The sequence below is a fragment of the Populus alba genome, chromosome 1 (genome assembly GCF_005239225.2).
Source record: "Populus alba chromosome 1, ASM523922v2, whole genome shotgun sequence".
Taxonomy (NCBI): domain Eukaryota; kingdom Viridiplantae; phylum Streptophyta; class Magnoliopsida; order Malpighiales; family Salicaceae; genus Populus; species Populus alba.
In genome coordinates this window covers 53,528,164-53,540,865 of record NC_133284.1, presented here as the reverse complement: position 1 = coordinate 53,540,865, position 12,702 = coordinate 53,528,164, and the positions used below count along the sequence as shown (strand labels likewise).

Genomic DNA, 12,702 nt, shown 5'->3' with positions numbered 1-12,702 from the left:
AATAATCATTTAAGTTTTTAATGGTCCTAAAATTTATAAAACTTAAAATTTAGAATTTAAATAGTTAAACTATATCTTTCATATCTTTCAGAATTGATTCATGCAGCTCTCATGATGCTCAATGAGTTGTGCATACAGAACAAAATAAAACTTCTAAGACTACCGACCAAACATTTCATCTTCAACCTTCAAACCCCAACGAGCAGCTATGAAAAGGTTCATAATCTCTTCAAATTTGCTTCAGACATCGCCAAATGTGATAACCTAAACGTCACCAAAAGTTGAGGTGTATTTTGTTCTTGTGATTGAAAGAAAAACTTGCACGCACAAAATTGCTGACATTAGAAAAGTGAGGGGATATATCGATGTACCAAACCAATTCTTATGTAACGGACAACAAAAACATCTGACAATTTTTTGGTGAATCACATATTGTTTCTGATAAAACAGTGTCTGCAGAATGATATTTTGCTCTACAACGCAAGTATTGTGCTTCTTAATAAAGTTGTGTGTCTTGCATAAATAGGATGTTCCTCTTTTGTTTTGTTTTCGGTTTATTTTTTCTTCTCAGTGAACCATGTGTGAATAGTTATAAAACCAACCCAAGATCGATCAAGACAAGGTATGATCACACGTTCAGAGAATAAACATCAAGATTAACCCTTGAAAATTTTAAAAAATAAAAAAACCAAAACAATATCGCTATAGACAAAAAAAAAAAAAAAAAAAAAAAAAAAAAAAAAAAAAAACAAATAGAAGACCAGGTCACATGTCAACCCTGGTTCCTACCCTGTCATTGTCTTGACCTATTTTTTCTTCAACCTCGATTAGTCGAGGCCTACTACCCACCAGACCAGTCTGGATTTAGGGTCTGAGATCAAACCCAAGTTAGATATTAAATTCACACTTAAAATACTGCACTTGGACAAAAACATGCACACCAGCATGTTTAGGCTGGGAGAAACTACAGAATAAAGAAATAAGAAAAGAAAAGAAAACTGTGAAGACATGGCTTGTTAAATCGAAGCATCAAAACCTATATATGAAGCCCTTGTTTACAAGATTAGATCATTAAAGTACATCATCATACAAAAAATAACTGTGATGTATATATTAACTCACAAGTGAAAATGTACAAGTCTTTTTATCTTCATGTTAGTTACATAATTGGCTATCTTCTAAGTGGTTTAACGCCTTGATTGTCGCTTCCAGTTGATTTATCAACATTCATGAATTCACCAGTTACTCTGCCAAAGTGCACGCAACAGATTCATTAACACTCGTTTCATGTAAAGAAACAAAACATCCAAATCTAAACATGGTGAAAACAAGTACACGAAGTAGAGAGAGCTGGGGGAAAGGGTGAGAAGATGGTGGATATTAGGGAAGACATCTGGGGACACAAATAAGCAACAAAACAATCAGATTAAACTGCACTCTAGACCAAAAACAGAACTATTTGTTACCCTAAATATGGTTAAATCTTCTTCGGTTTTGGCGGAAGAAAGAAACCAATACCGCGCAAATAGTTTCCCTGCTATTGCCATGTAGATAGGACTATTTTCTACTGAAACAAAAATATTAGTTTATTTACATTCCATGGTGATGATATACATATTATGCTACAATTGGAATTCTAAGAAACCAGATTAAAACCTGTTGTATTTGACAGAATCAAGTCAAGCCAAAATAATTTCGGTAGCCAAGAGAAGTTACTCGTAATCATTGCTAAGGTTGTGATGTGACAGCATAACAACAATTTTGAGTCTCATACCTGTTATATGACAGGAAGGCATCTCCTATGGTTCCAACTACCTTATTTCTAACCTTCCTGACCAAAACCTGCAGGTCATAAAACTTATTAATAGACTTGTGTCCAGGAATAATGACGGTGATAAGTACATGAAAAGAAAACTTTTTGGTTTAAAGGGAAAAAGTAAAGAAAACAAAGAGTATGCCATGTGTCTCTGTGCAATACAAGATTATCATGTAGATTCCATTGTCTATTAATGACGTTGAAAAATTAGCAATATAAACACAAGCATATGCAGGAGACCATGCAAATGTTCTCACCTGTACTTGATCAATAGGTCCAGCATTTGGATTCCTATTACGATGAATGACAATGCCGTTGTCACATTTGTTAACAAAGTGTGCACTGCCACTGATATCATATAGATTAGGAGGTTGGCCGGTCCAATTTTGCAACTGTTAGACAGAACACATGTTAGTAAAAACTAACGGAGGTCCTTAAGAAGACAGGTAAAAACCTGAGATCACAAATGCCAACCTGTCTCGGATGTGCCACTAACCAAACATGGCAAGCATGATGTTGAGCAAACCTTTTGATCAGTGTAAGCATCTGACTAACATACTCAGTCTCAGTCCTGTCATAAGCAAATTTCATATCAAGCATCGAATTACAAATTTATGGCACATATACATAATTCAAAAGAAATCCTACAAAAAGAATATGGTTTTCTTCGAACATTTCAAGGGATTATGTTTCCTGCATTTAGTTTCTGCTAAACAAGATGCATTTTCAATTAGCAATTACGCTAAGACAACAAAATAGATAATCATGAGAATGTTTATTGTCCTTTAATACATCTGTGAAATAAACTATATGGAAGAACACATCTGTGAAAAGCTGAGATAGCACCTTGCCATAAGCTGCTGTACAAATTTAACAAAAGTTGAATCAGTCTTACATTTCAGTGATTAGTGCTTGACACTAGCCTTATACTCATAATACTCAACATAAACAAATGCGTGGTAAGAAAAGAGGGGGGATGGATTAGTCTAAACAACAAGCGTGAATTATGAGGATAATACATATTTACTGGACTGGAATGAGAGATATAGTAAAACCCTTTTGTACTGCTTTGATAAAAAGAAAAGAAAGGAACCAACAATTCAAAGGTTTATGGATTCAAAAAAATCAGGGTGACAAAATATTTCAGCTTAATGATGTTATTATCATTAATGTCAAAGAACCATCTCAATCTAATAGCTTAAGCTGTTATGTGAGATTCCAGGATATGATTTATATTATTTTCTAACACACTCCCTCAAGTGAAAGTCATTTGAACTTGAAACTTGTGCAGGCTCACATTATTTATGCTTAATTTTTATTAAATAAATTGGGATGGTAAGATTCAAACTCGTGATCGCTTGGTCATCAAAACTTTAATACCATGTCAAAAAAACCATCTCAATCTAATAATTTAAGCTGTTAGATGAGGTTCTAAGATATGATTTATATTATTCTCTAATAATTAACAACAATTTAACACGTAAAAGAGAAGAGTTGAAATTAACATAAACTAGGCAATTGAACAAATTTTAATCATTCAAAAGCCATGAGTTCTACACTGCAATCTCTCATTAGCAGATAAAGAATGAAGAAATAACAAATAACTAGAGAATATAGAGCATGTGTTAGTTCCCATCACAAACTCAACATGTAAGGATGGACATCTCACATGTTAGGAGGGCGTTGATGATCGAGCTCATTGTAAGGATCAATTACTAGTCCACGGACCCCATGCCTCAGAACCGCAGCTCTTGCAAGGTCAAGAACCCATTTTATATTTGGAAGCGCATCGTCTTCACATCTACTCCATAAACACAGGAAAAGCCCACATAATAAGACATCAAAAGCAATGCCGACAGGTTACATCATGAACTTGATTATAATGACAACAATTAGATCAAAAGCAAGTGCTTGGAAACATCAGAGGCTTCACAGTGAGGACAACTCTTCCAGAAGTTATTATTAATTAAGGTTCTGGGATCATTCAAACATTTGTTCTTCAAAGTGCAAAGGAAGTTCAACAGCCAGTAAATAGAATATTTATTAATCATTCCCTACATGTAATTATTCATCAACCTACTTTGGTTTGGGAACAGAACAGCAAATAGTCAAACTATTTTAAAAGTTCTATGCCAGACATGAAAGTTCATAAACCAGAATAAAAGGCTGAACTATCTTTTCTAAAAAATAAATTAAAAAAAAAAAAAAGCACTTATGAACCGAGATAGCTTTAGAAAATAAACTCTGACAGGTTGTGGTCTCAGCAGATTTCTGGACATCAACGTAACCACCATGTAATTTTTCTTTTTTAGACATCAGTTACTGCAACGTGTAACTAAAAAACTACAAATTTATAGCTACAGAAGCTGAGGACCTTCCAATCAGTATAGCCAGTTGCCCTATTTCAGGATAGACTTGACTTGTAAATGCATGTACATTAAGAATCAGTGAGAAATCAACAAGCAGAAATATAAAAGTCCAGATTAACTAGAAAGGAAACATGAAACAGGTTGTCACTCCAAGTCAAAATTATAATAACTAGATGTACTTATATCATCTAAACTGTAGTGGAAACTATAAAGTGTAACTTACCTTATGAGATAAAAAGTATCGCTCAACCACTGCTTCCCTTCTTCTAACTCCTCAGCACTCATACGTTCAGCAGATTCTCCATAACTATGGTTAGCAAAGAAATCAAACAATAAAGTTAAAAGAATTCATGTGAAAAGTAGAAAGGAAATCAGCACAAGTGACAAAAAACCAAATGAATTATCACAACTAATCTGGCAATCTAAAGTAAATATTACATATTATTATAGATAAGAATCAATCGATTTACAATTAGAAAGGTAAGAGTTTTAGAGTACATTTTCAAGAAAAGATTTCAATTGCTGTATTACTCATCAAGAATTACAATATAGGAAGTTGAAAATCATGACAAGGACATCATAGAGCAATGATGGAGAAATAGACCATACTGACCGTGCATCAAAAAAGGGCTTCTTCATGTGTTTCTCCAAAAGTTTCCTAGCATGTTGCCGAACCTATAGTGAAGAAAAAAGACAACCAGTTGAGAAAAATATTAGTAAAAAGAACATACATAATAGACATAATATTGATAAAGGATGAAAAAATATATTAAACAAAGCCTTTTTGCATGTGAAGAACACTCACATGAATATGATTAAGAATTTTAAAATATGTGAAGTTAACTCCATTTCTAAAACCATGTTGCTCAATCAATGAATATGACAACTTGCATGGCTTGATTCTACAAAACCCAAATCCTATGCGCTAAATGCATCTAAACTGTATCCAGAGACTGCTATTTCAATTTCATCACAATTAATCCATGTTTAAATGAACATGCAGAATGAAGGGTGATAACCACCACTAAAATCAAGATTGTGCATGTCAAAACACAACCAAAAAGGAACTAGCTTACATTGTTCTCCATGGAGCATAGTGCGAATTTCCAGCCAACACTTTCATTAAGATTGCATAATAGAGCATCGATCCACTCACTCTTGCCTGAATTGGGAACCCCGGTTACCAAAGTCAACTCTCCTGGCATAACCTGATCAAAATACATGCAATTAAAACCAGTCTGTCTGTCATTATTCAGAGACACACATATATGTAATTTACTAGTAATTTAAAGAGTTCAGCTGCAACATTAACTCCCTTCCCAAAGATGATAAAAACACCATGTTTATTAGTTACTTCTCAATTCCCTTTATTCCCTCTTTGTTAAGAAGATTATAATATTCATGAAAAAAGCATGAATCATTGCAGCTGGGAGAATATGGCATCCTTCTATACAGAGAAACAGAGAAGAAAATTAGGACGATATGAATTTCCAACCACACTGAATATCACTCCTTTCAAAACCCTGGAAATTCAGTTCTCTCACTGCATATCTTCCTAATTTAAAAGAACGAATGATTAACTTCCTCTTGCTCTCTCTCACTGTCCCTCTCCCTAACATTCACATGCACAGATTTCTCTAATTTACTGATACGTAGTAATTTAAAAGAATATAACAGCAGCATTACCCCCCTTCCAAGAGATTATAAGAGAAACACCTGTTTATCGGTTGCTTTTCTCAGTTCACATTCTTCTCCTCTTCATAAAGAAGATTTTATTTTCAATATTCAAAAAAGAGATCGAATGATTATAACTGAAATAATGCGAAATCCTTCTACATAAAGAAATGGAGAAGAAAATTAAGACAACATGAATATTTCCACCCTACTGACTATCAGACAAAAACTCCTTTCAAAACCACAGATTACAGAAGTTCAGCTCCCTCCCACTGTACTCATTTCCATATTTTCCTTTAATTCTTCTTCTTTTTTTCAATTGAATTAGAATTAGGAAAACTGGATCAGCTATCTCCAGACGTATTATTGAAAGCATCTGATTAGATTATCAATATATTCAGATGATAAATACAACCTCACATTTTGAAAACCATAACAATTTTCTACAAATACAGTTTTTCAAAGAATATTCTCATGCGACATAATATTTCATTACCTGAAATTAAATAAATACTCCATGATGAAAGATAAAAAAAATGCAGGTTTAAAGGAGAAGGAAAGAAAGAAAAATCAGGACTTACATTATATATTTCATTTAGAGCTGTCCACCCAGTTGAGGCACCAAATTCATACCCAAGAGTGCGATTATAATACGCATCAATCTCAGGGAAGTAATCACTAAAGTGGAACAATCCACGTATAGGGTATAGCTCAGCATTTTCAATTATATCCCTCAGCGCAAGTGGCCCCGAAAACATGAGAACCTGAAGATTTTTTCTACCAGTGTTGTTAAATGTCAAGAAGGAAATGTCCAACATAAGTTTCATGAGCCTTTAAAAAATCATTCTCTGTGGATTCATCTAGTGAAGGACAATTACCTATAACAATGCATGAAATGCATACGACCAACAACACGGTTTAATGTTAATAAACTAAATCATAAATCATTCCAGAATAAATAGTTCAGAGGAAAGGAAAAATAGCATATAGCATATGAACTCAGTTTCCTTTTTGTTGAATCAGAGCCATATAAATCATCATTTGCCAAATGATGTACCAGTTTATCACTGAAAAAATTAGAACAAGGTGAAACAAAATCAACTTGTTCTTTAAACATGGTCATGGCTATTCATATCTGACCTCATTTGCATCCTTGAAATGTTCATCTGTATTTTTCTTTGGCCATTTGACTCGCCAGCATCTATATCCACCAAAAAAAATAAGAAGAATGATGGCTTTTCTTAACAAATTTGCGAAAATCATTCTCATGTAACAAAGGAAACAGTATTATCAGCAGACAAGCTATGCACCTTTCCCTTCCAAGGCGGCGCGCCAGCTCTTCAGCCAATGCTTGACCCGGTGGATCTCCATCAGTGGCAAGTATTATGCGAGATACCTATAAAAGTAAATGTCAAAACTTGCTTCTTTAAATTGACAGGTTGCACACACTAGCAGTGCAAGTTATTTTTACCAACCTTATCCAAGTACTCTTTGCAATTCCAGAGATACTGATATTTTGTGTCCTAGCTTCACAGATACATATAAACAAATCAGATGTAGATTTCCAGTACAGAAGGAACCAAATATTATTAACATGAACAATGAGAAAATTACTGGTTTAATTTGGCAAGGTCTCTGAATGCCCGTTTGAGAAATTAACAGTACTTTGTTAATAAGGTTACAGAAGAACAGAAAAAAAAAAATTCGCAACTAGCATTCAAATGGTTTTTAATCACAAAGGAGAGGATTGCATTTTTATTCAGTCTGTGTAGAAGTGTTTTCACACTAATGCTATTTCTCCCTACATAAATAAGCCTCATGGGGTCACATGCATGGATCCTTTTCCTCCATTTTGTTTTCCAATGGACATGACTAGATTCTATAATGATGTCGTACAAATTTAGATTAATGTCCTATGGAGGATTTGTTGATAAGTCGGAGAGATAGGAATTTAAGAGATGAATCAGGGTTTAAGGTGCAGGTATGCAGAATTGTGATTGATTAAGGATGTTAACTGTAATGTGAATAGCAATCCGAGATTACTGTAGCAATCAGAAATACTTCAGGAGGAAGAAGAAAAGAGTGCTTTGGAGAAAAGAGAGGAAGGAAAAAAAAAAAAAAAAAAAACAAGGCCACAACCCTTAAACTATATCAAATACTCATAATTCAATAATTCAAAGTCCTCCCACTGCATAAATATATAAGCACCAAATATAGTCCTAAACTAATACGAAAACATAATTACAAACTCCTAACCAATATTCTAGTTTCTAAATAAACTAAGATGTCTAAATAGCACTAATAATCCTAAGAGAAATACCTAAATATAGACTAGTTTTACTGGAATTATCAAAATAACATAATCACGGATTAAATAACTATAATTTCTCAACTTCTCTATCATTGACTGCATTAAATAATAAATATTAATAAACATTGCTGACAAAACTCTGAATTTTAAAGTTGACACAGACCTCCTGGTTAGGTGGTAATTCCTTTGGAGAAACTGATGGGGGTGCACCATCAGGCACACTCACACAATTACGAAATCCAGCTTCTTCCATTGCAAGCTTGTCCATTTCACCTTCAACCTACAATCAGAATAAATTAATAAGCATCACACGAAGTAACTAAGGAATTTCTCACAAATTGAAAGGCAGACACAATACAATGATGATTTCATCTGCTCCCTTTATATCATCTAGCCCGTAAAAAACTTTTTTTGTATCCTTTTCCTGAAATAAAGCAGAATAGTAAAGGATCAGAAACACATTACTTCAAATTAAATATCAAATAAATACTCTTTGTGCCTTTCACCTGAAATAAATGCAAATTAGTAAAGGATCAAATAAGCACTACTAAAAAATTCCCAGGAGAAATTGAATGTGACAAGGATACCATCATAAGAATTTACTGAAAGGCTGAATGAAACAACCCAAGCAGTAAAACATGAAGTTCAAGTTTAAATGAGGATAAAAAAGGTTCAAGCACAAACATAGAGGAAGCACATCTCAAAATGAAGAAAAACATAGATTATGAAGTTCTCAAAAAAAGTCTCCCTTGTTAGTGGTGCAAGCAAATTACTAGTCTGAGGTGTTTGACACCAATCAGAGAAAGTTCAATGATCCCTCCAGGAGTCATTCAAGAGAGATTTCCCAGTAGGAATTCATCCACTGGAGATTCAAAATACAAGGTCTAAGGATTTTAAAATGATGGTAATTATTGATCAGAACTAAATATAGAAGTTCAACAATACAAGCCTGGGCATTTTTTTTATATATAGAAAAGTAACATTTATGACAAGAACCTGCCAAAATCTCTTGTTGATGTCCCGATACTTGCAGCTTACAAGCACTCCATTCCGCCGATAAGTGAAAGCAATAGCAACCTGCCAATGAAATGTCTAGAATTATTAGAAAGGGCAGAAGTAATTCACATTTAAACTGAAATGACAAGAACATATTGTCCAAACAAATTAATCAATATTTGAAATTGGTAACAGAAACTACCCCCACCCCTCTTTTTCTTAAAAATATGAACGAAGGAACAACTTTAAAATATCTTTTTGTACTGATCATAAAAGGGAGATATAACTTTGTTTCCATTCATAAAGGTGAAAGTAGCAAATTTTTTGCATTTTATGTATCCAAAAAAAACAAAAGATAAATCCACCCAAAATTCCATTTAGTTTATCCGTGATTATGGTTCTTCACACTAAAATTAATGATTAAACATAAGAAACATAAGAAGTATTCTTGTTGTTTCAGTAGTGTCATGAACCTGGCCACGGTCGCCATAACCTTTCTGCATAACTTGATTTCTCGCCAGTGTCTCTGCTGATATTAACCGCTCCTTGAAATAACAAACAAGCTGAAACGATGCCAAAAATAGTTATATGCCTTGCATTGCAATAAGAAAAAGGCAAATTGATTGGCTGAGAACATAAAGAATGTAGCTAAACTGACTCTCATTTCCCATCCAACTGAAAATTAGTTATGCTAAAAACATTTCCCAGAGATGTTCCTGAAAATCAATATGAAGAAAGTGCTCCCAAATGCAGACAACAATCTTGACCGCAGGCACATCAAGAGACTGAACTGGCCAGCACCTTTAAAAGTGGACTAACCATCACCCAAATCAGCATCATACAAGACAAGATTAGTATTAAAACACAGGTAAAAAGATAACGCAACAACCTCATCGCATAGTGGTTCCAATTCCAGACTCTGCTCTGTGATTTCTCTTATCTCCTTAACTTTGGAAAGTTTGAGTGAGGTTCCATATGTAGATTTGCTACCTGCAAAGGGCTGCAACCAAAGGAGGAGTTTTCAGGCAAATGCTTTTCACTACTATATGACCAACAAATAGTTTTACATGTAACACAGACAAGAAATTCTTACTTTTGTTCCACCATTCCACCCACATTTTGCTCGAAAGCAATTCCAGGATGCATTTCCCCTAGACATCAAAGATGCCCCAAGTTGACAATTTTATAATCACCACAAATAAAAATGATTCACGAAAAGTGCAAGAGCATACCCATCCGCACTGATGAAAAGAGAAAAGGATTTCTCTTTTGAACCACCGCCTTTGCACTAACACAAAAAACAGCAACCACAAATAAGTACAATTTCTAAACATTGCAATCAAACTTAATAAGAGTACCTGATAGCACAGAAACTGAGACTTTACACCAAATTTTTTTGCAAGGAAAAATTATTTCAAAGCTCAAACATTTTATTAATTTTCCTTTGTTTCAAAACAAACAAATATCTTTCGCTAGCTGAAGCAATCAGCTATTGTGACTGCATTAACTACTTAAATCAATTTCAAGCAATATAAACCTCATCAAATCTTTTACTACTTAAGCCCCGTTTGTTTGCTGGAAAGTAGTTCTTTTTTGGAAAGTGAATTCCTGTAAAGTAAATTATTTTTCGATGTTTGGTAGTGTCATAGAAAATAAGTTGGAAAAAAACTTTACAATGTTTGGTTACATCATGGAAAATGAGCTAAAAATAACTTATTAATATTTTAAAAAAAAATTATTAAAATAATGAGGAACAAATCTTACGAATTAAAATGTTGAATGAGAATGAAATTGAAAAAAAAAATCTAATTTCATAAATTATCTTAAATAAAATAAATAGCAATCAAAATAATGGAGATCCAATCTAAAGATAAAAAAATTGAAAGATGATGAAATTAAAATAATAATAATTACAATTTTATAAATTATTTCAAATAAAATAAGTTACATTCAAAATAATGAGGACCAAATTTGATAGATAAAAAATTTTAATTAAAAAAATATAATAAGAGAAAAATAAATAACAAATATAAAATAAGGATTAAAGTTAATATAAAAATCAAATTCTAAGGAGTGAAATTGAGAAAAAAAAAATTCAAAACAAAATATATAATAATTAAAAGTTTGAGGACAAAATTTGTTATAATTAGTAAATAATATGATATTTTTAAATTTTTCACGACTTCTAAAAATATTTTCCATCCAAAATAATAAAATAATATATATATTTTCTGGAAATCAAGCTAAATTTATCTCTAACCAAAAAGTATTTTTGATTGACTAATTTTTCTAAGAGTAAACAAACAAAAAAAAAATTTAAAAATAATTTTCAGAAAACAATATTCCCTCAAAAAAAAAACGAGGCCTCTTTTATAATATCAACTGTCAATATCTAAGGTTAAAATTTGCTTTTGCATGATAAGCACACAATCAAATCTTATAGACAACTCCTTGACAAAGCTAAACCTTAGCATTGCAACAAAAAGTAACATGCAAAGATCTTTACCATTGGACAAGTTAAGGCATTGTACTGTCCAGGAGCAAAGTGATCTAGTTCAATCCCCACCTCTGCTAATTTAACCCTTAAAATCTCCAACTTTGATTTCTTCACTTCTGGGTCCAAACCATAAACTGAAAACCAGACCAAAAAACACACAAAAATACCACATCAACCCTCTAAACCACGCATTTATCTTCACATGAACATACAAATTCATATACACTAAGCTTTCTAAAAAAAACAAAACAAAACTTTCAGCCTTATCCAACAAAATCCAAGAACCCCACGTAACAGAAACAAAAACCCATCTCAAAAAACACGAAAAAACATACGATAAATACCTGGGGCAGCAAGAGGAGAAAAAGGGAGGCCATTAGTTTGAGTAAGCAAAGAACGGTTAAACTTAGAGTTGGGTTTTGAAGAACAAAAAACAGGTGACAATCTTTTAAAGGTACGATATTGTTGTTTATTTGAAGAAGGCAACAGAGGCAAAGGAGTAGGAATAGTACTAGTGGTGGGTTTAAGCAAGAATTTAGAGCCCATGTAGTAGTGAAAAGAAGATAAAAAAGCAAGCTTTTTGTTCAAATTGACGTGAGGTTTGTGAATGGCAAAAGCAAGCATCTTTTTTTCTCTCTCTCTCTTTTGGATTTTCTATGGTTCTTGTTGTTGGTGTTTCAGCAGGGCTGTTCTTCCATGGGTGAGAGTGGAAGATAGAGGAGGGAAAGGGCAGAAAACAGGGTTTAAGGGTTTGTGGTTTCTGTCTGTTGTTGTCTTACTTGTTTTATTTTATTTTTATTTTATCCTTTACACTTTACCTTTTTAATAAAGTTATTAAACCCGTTAACCCGGTTCAAAAACAATATTATTTTAATATATATATATATATATATATTAAAAAAACATCAATTTAAAAAAGAAAATGAAAATGAGTTTTGACTTAATCATTTTGATGCCGGTTTGATTAAGTTTCTTCCTATTCATTTTCACCAAATTTAATTAATTTGATTAATTTCTACATGAACAAGTTATTGACTTA

General features: G+C 32.9%; 1 protein-coding gene across 1 annotated transcript; it reads right to left on the bottom strand.

Moving 5' to 3' along the window:
- Nucleotides 1-1,013: 1,013 nt before the first annotated feature.
- On the bottom strand, nt 1,014-12,442 carry LOC118029435 (twinkle homolog protein, chloroplastic/mitochondrial). The gene is made up of 21 exons (XM_035033318.2): nt 12,008-12,442; nt 11,673-11,797; nt 10,399-10,454; nt 10,260-10,317; nt 10,056-10,166; nt 9,640-9,729; nt 9,167-9,247; nt 8,529-8,594; nt 8,334-8,450; nt 7,335-7,382; nt 7,170-7,255; nt 7,000-7,060; nt 6,441-6,623; nt 5,262-5,393; nt 4,799-4,860; nt 4,409-4,492; nt 3,486-3,617; nt 2,291-2,387; nt 2,074-2,208; nt 1,775-1,842; nt 1,014-1,247 (listed from the first exon to the last, which is right to left on the bottom strand). Exons 1-21 carry the CDS (start codon nt 12,285-12,287, stop codon nt 1,172-1,174), a joined length of 2,148 nt encoding a protein of 715 aa, XP_034889209.1. The 5' UTR covers nt 12,288-12,442; the 3' UTR covers nt 1,014-1,171.
- Between the last annotated feature and the right edge of the window lie 260 nt (nt 12,443-12,702).

Coding starts and splice junctions, on each gene's coding strand:
- LOC118029435 (XM_035033318.2), bottom strand. CDS start 12,287: ATGCTTGCTTTTGCCATTCACAAACCTCACGTCAATTTGAACAAAAAG. Junction 6,624..6,999: donor ATTTCAAGGATGCAAATGAG/GTCAGATATGAA, acceptor AAAAATCTTCAG/GTTCTCATGTTTTCGGGGCC. Junction 5,394..6,440: donor CTCTAAATGAAATATATAAT/GTAAGTCCTGAT, acceptor TATTTTGATCAG/GTTATGCCAGGAGAGTTGAC.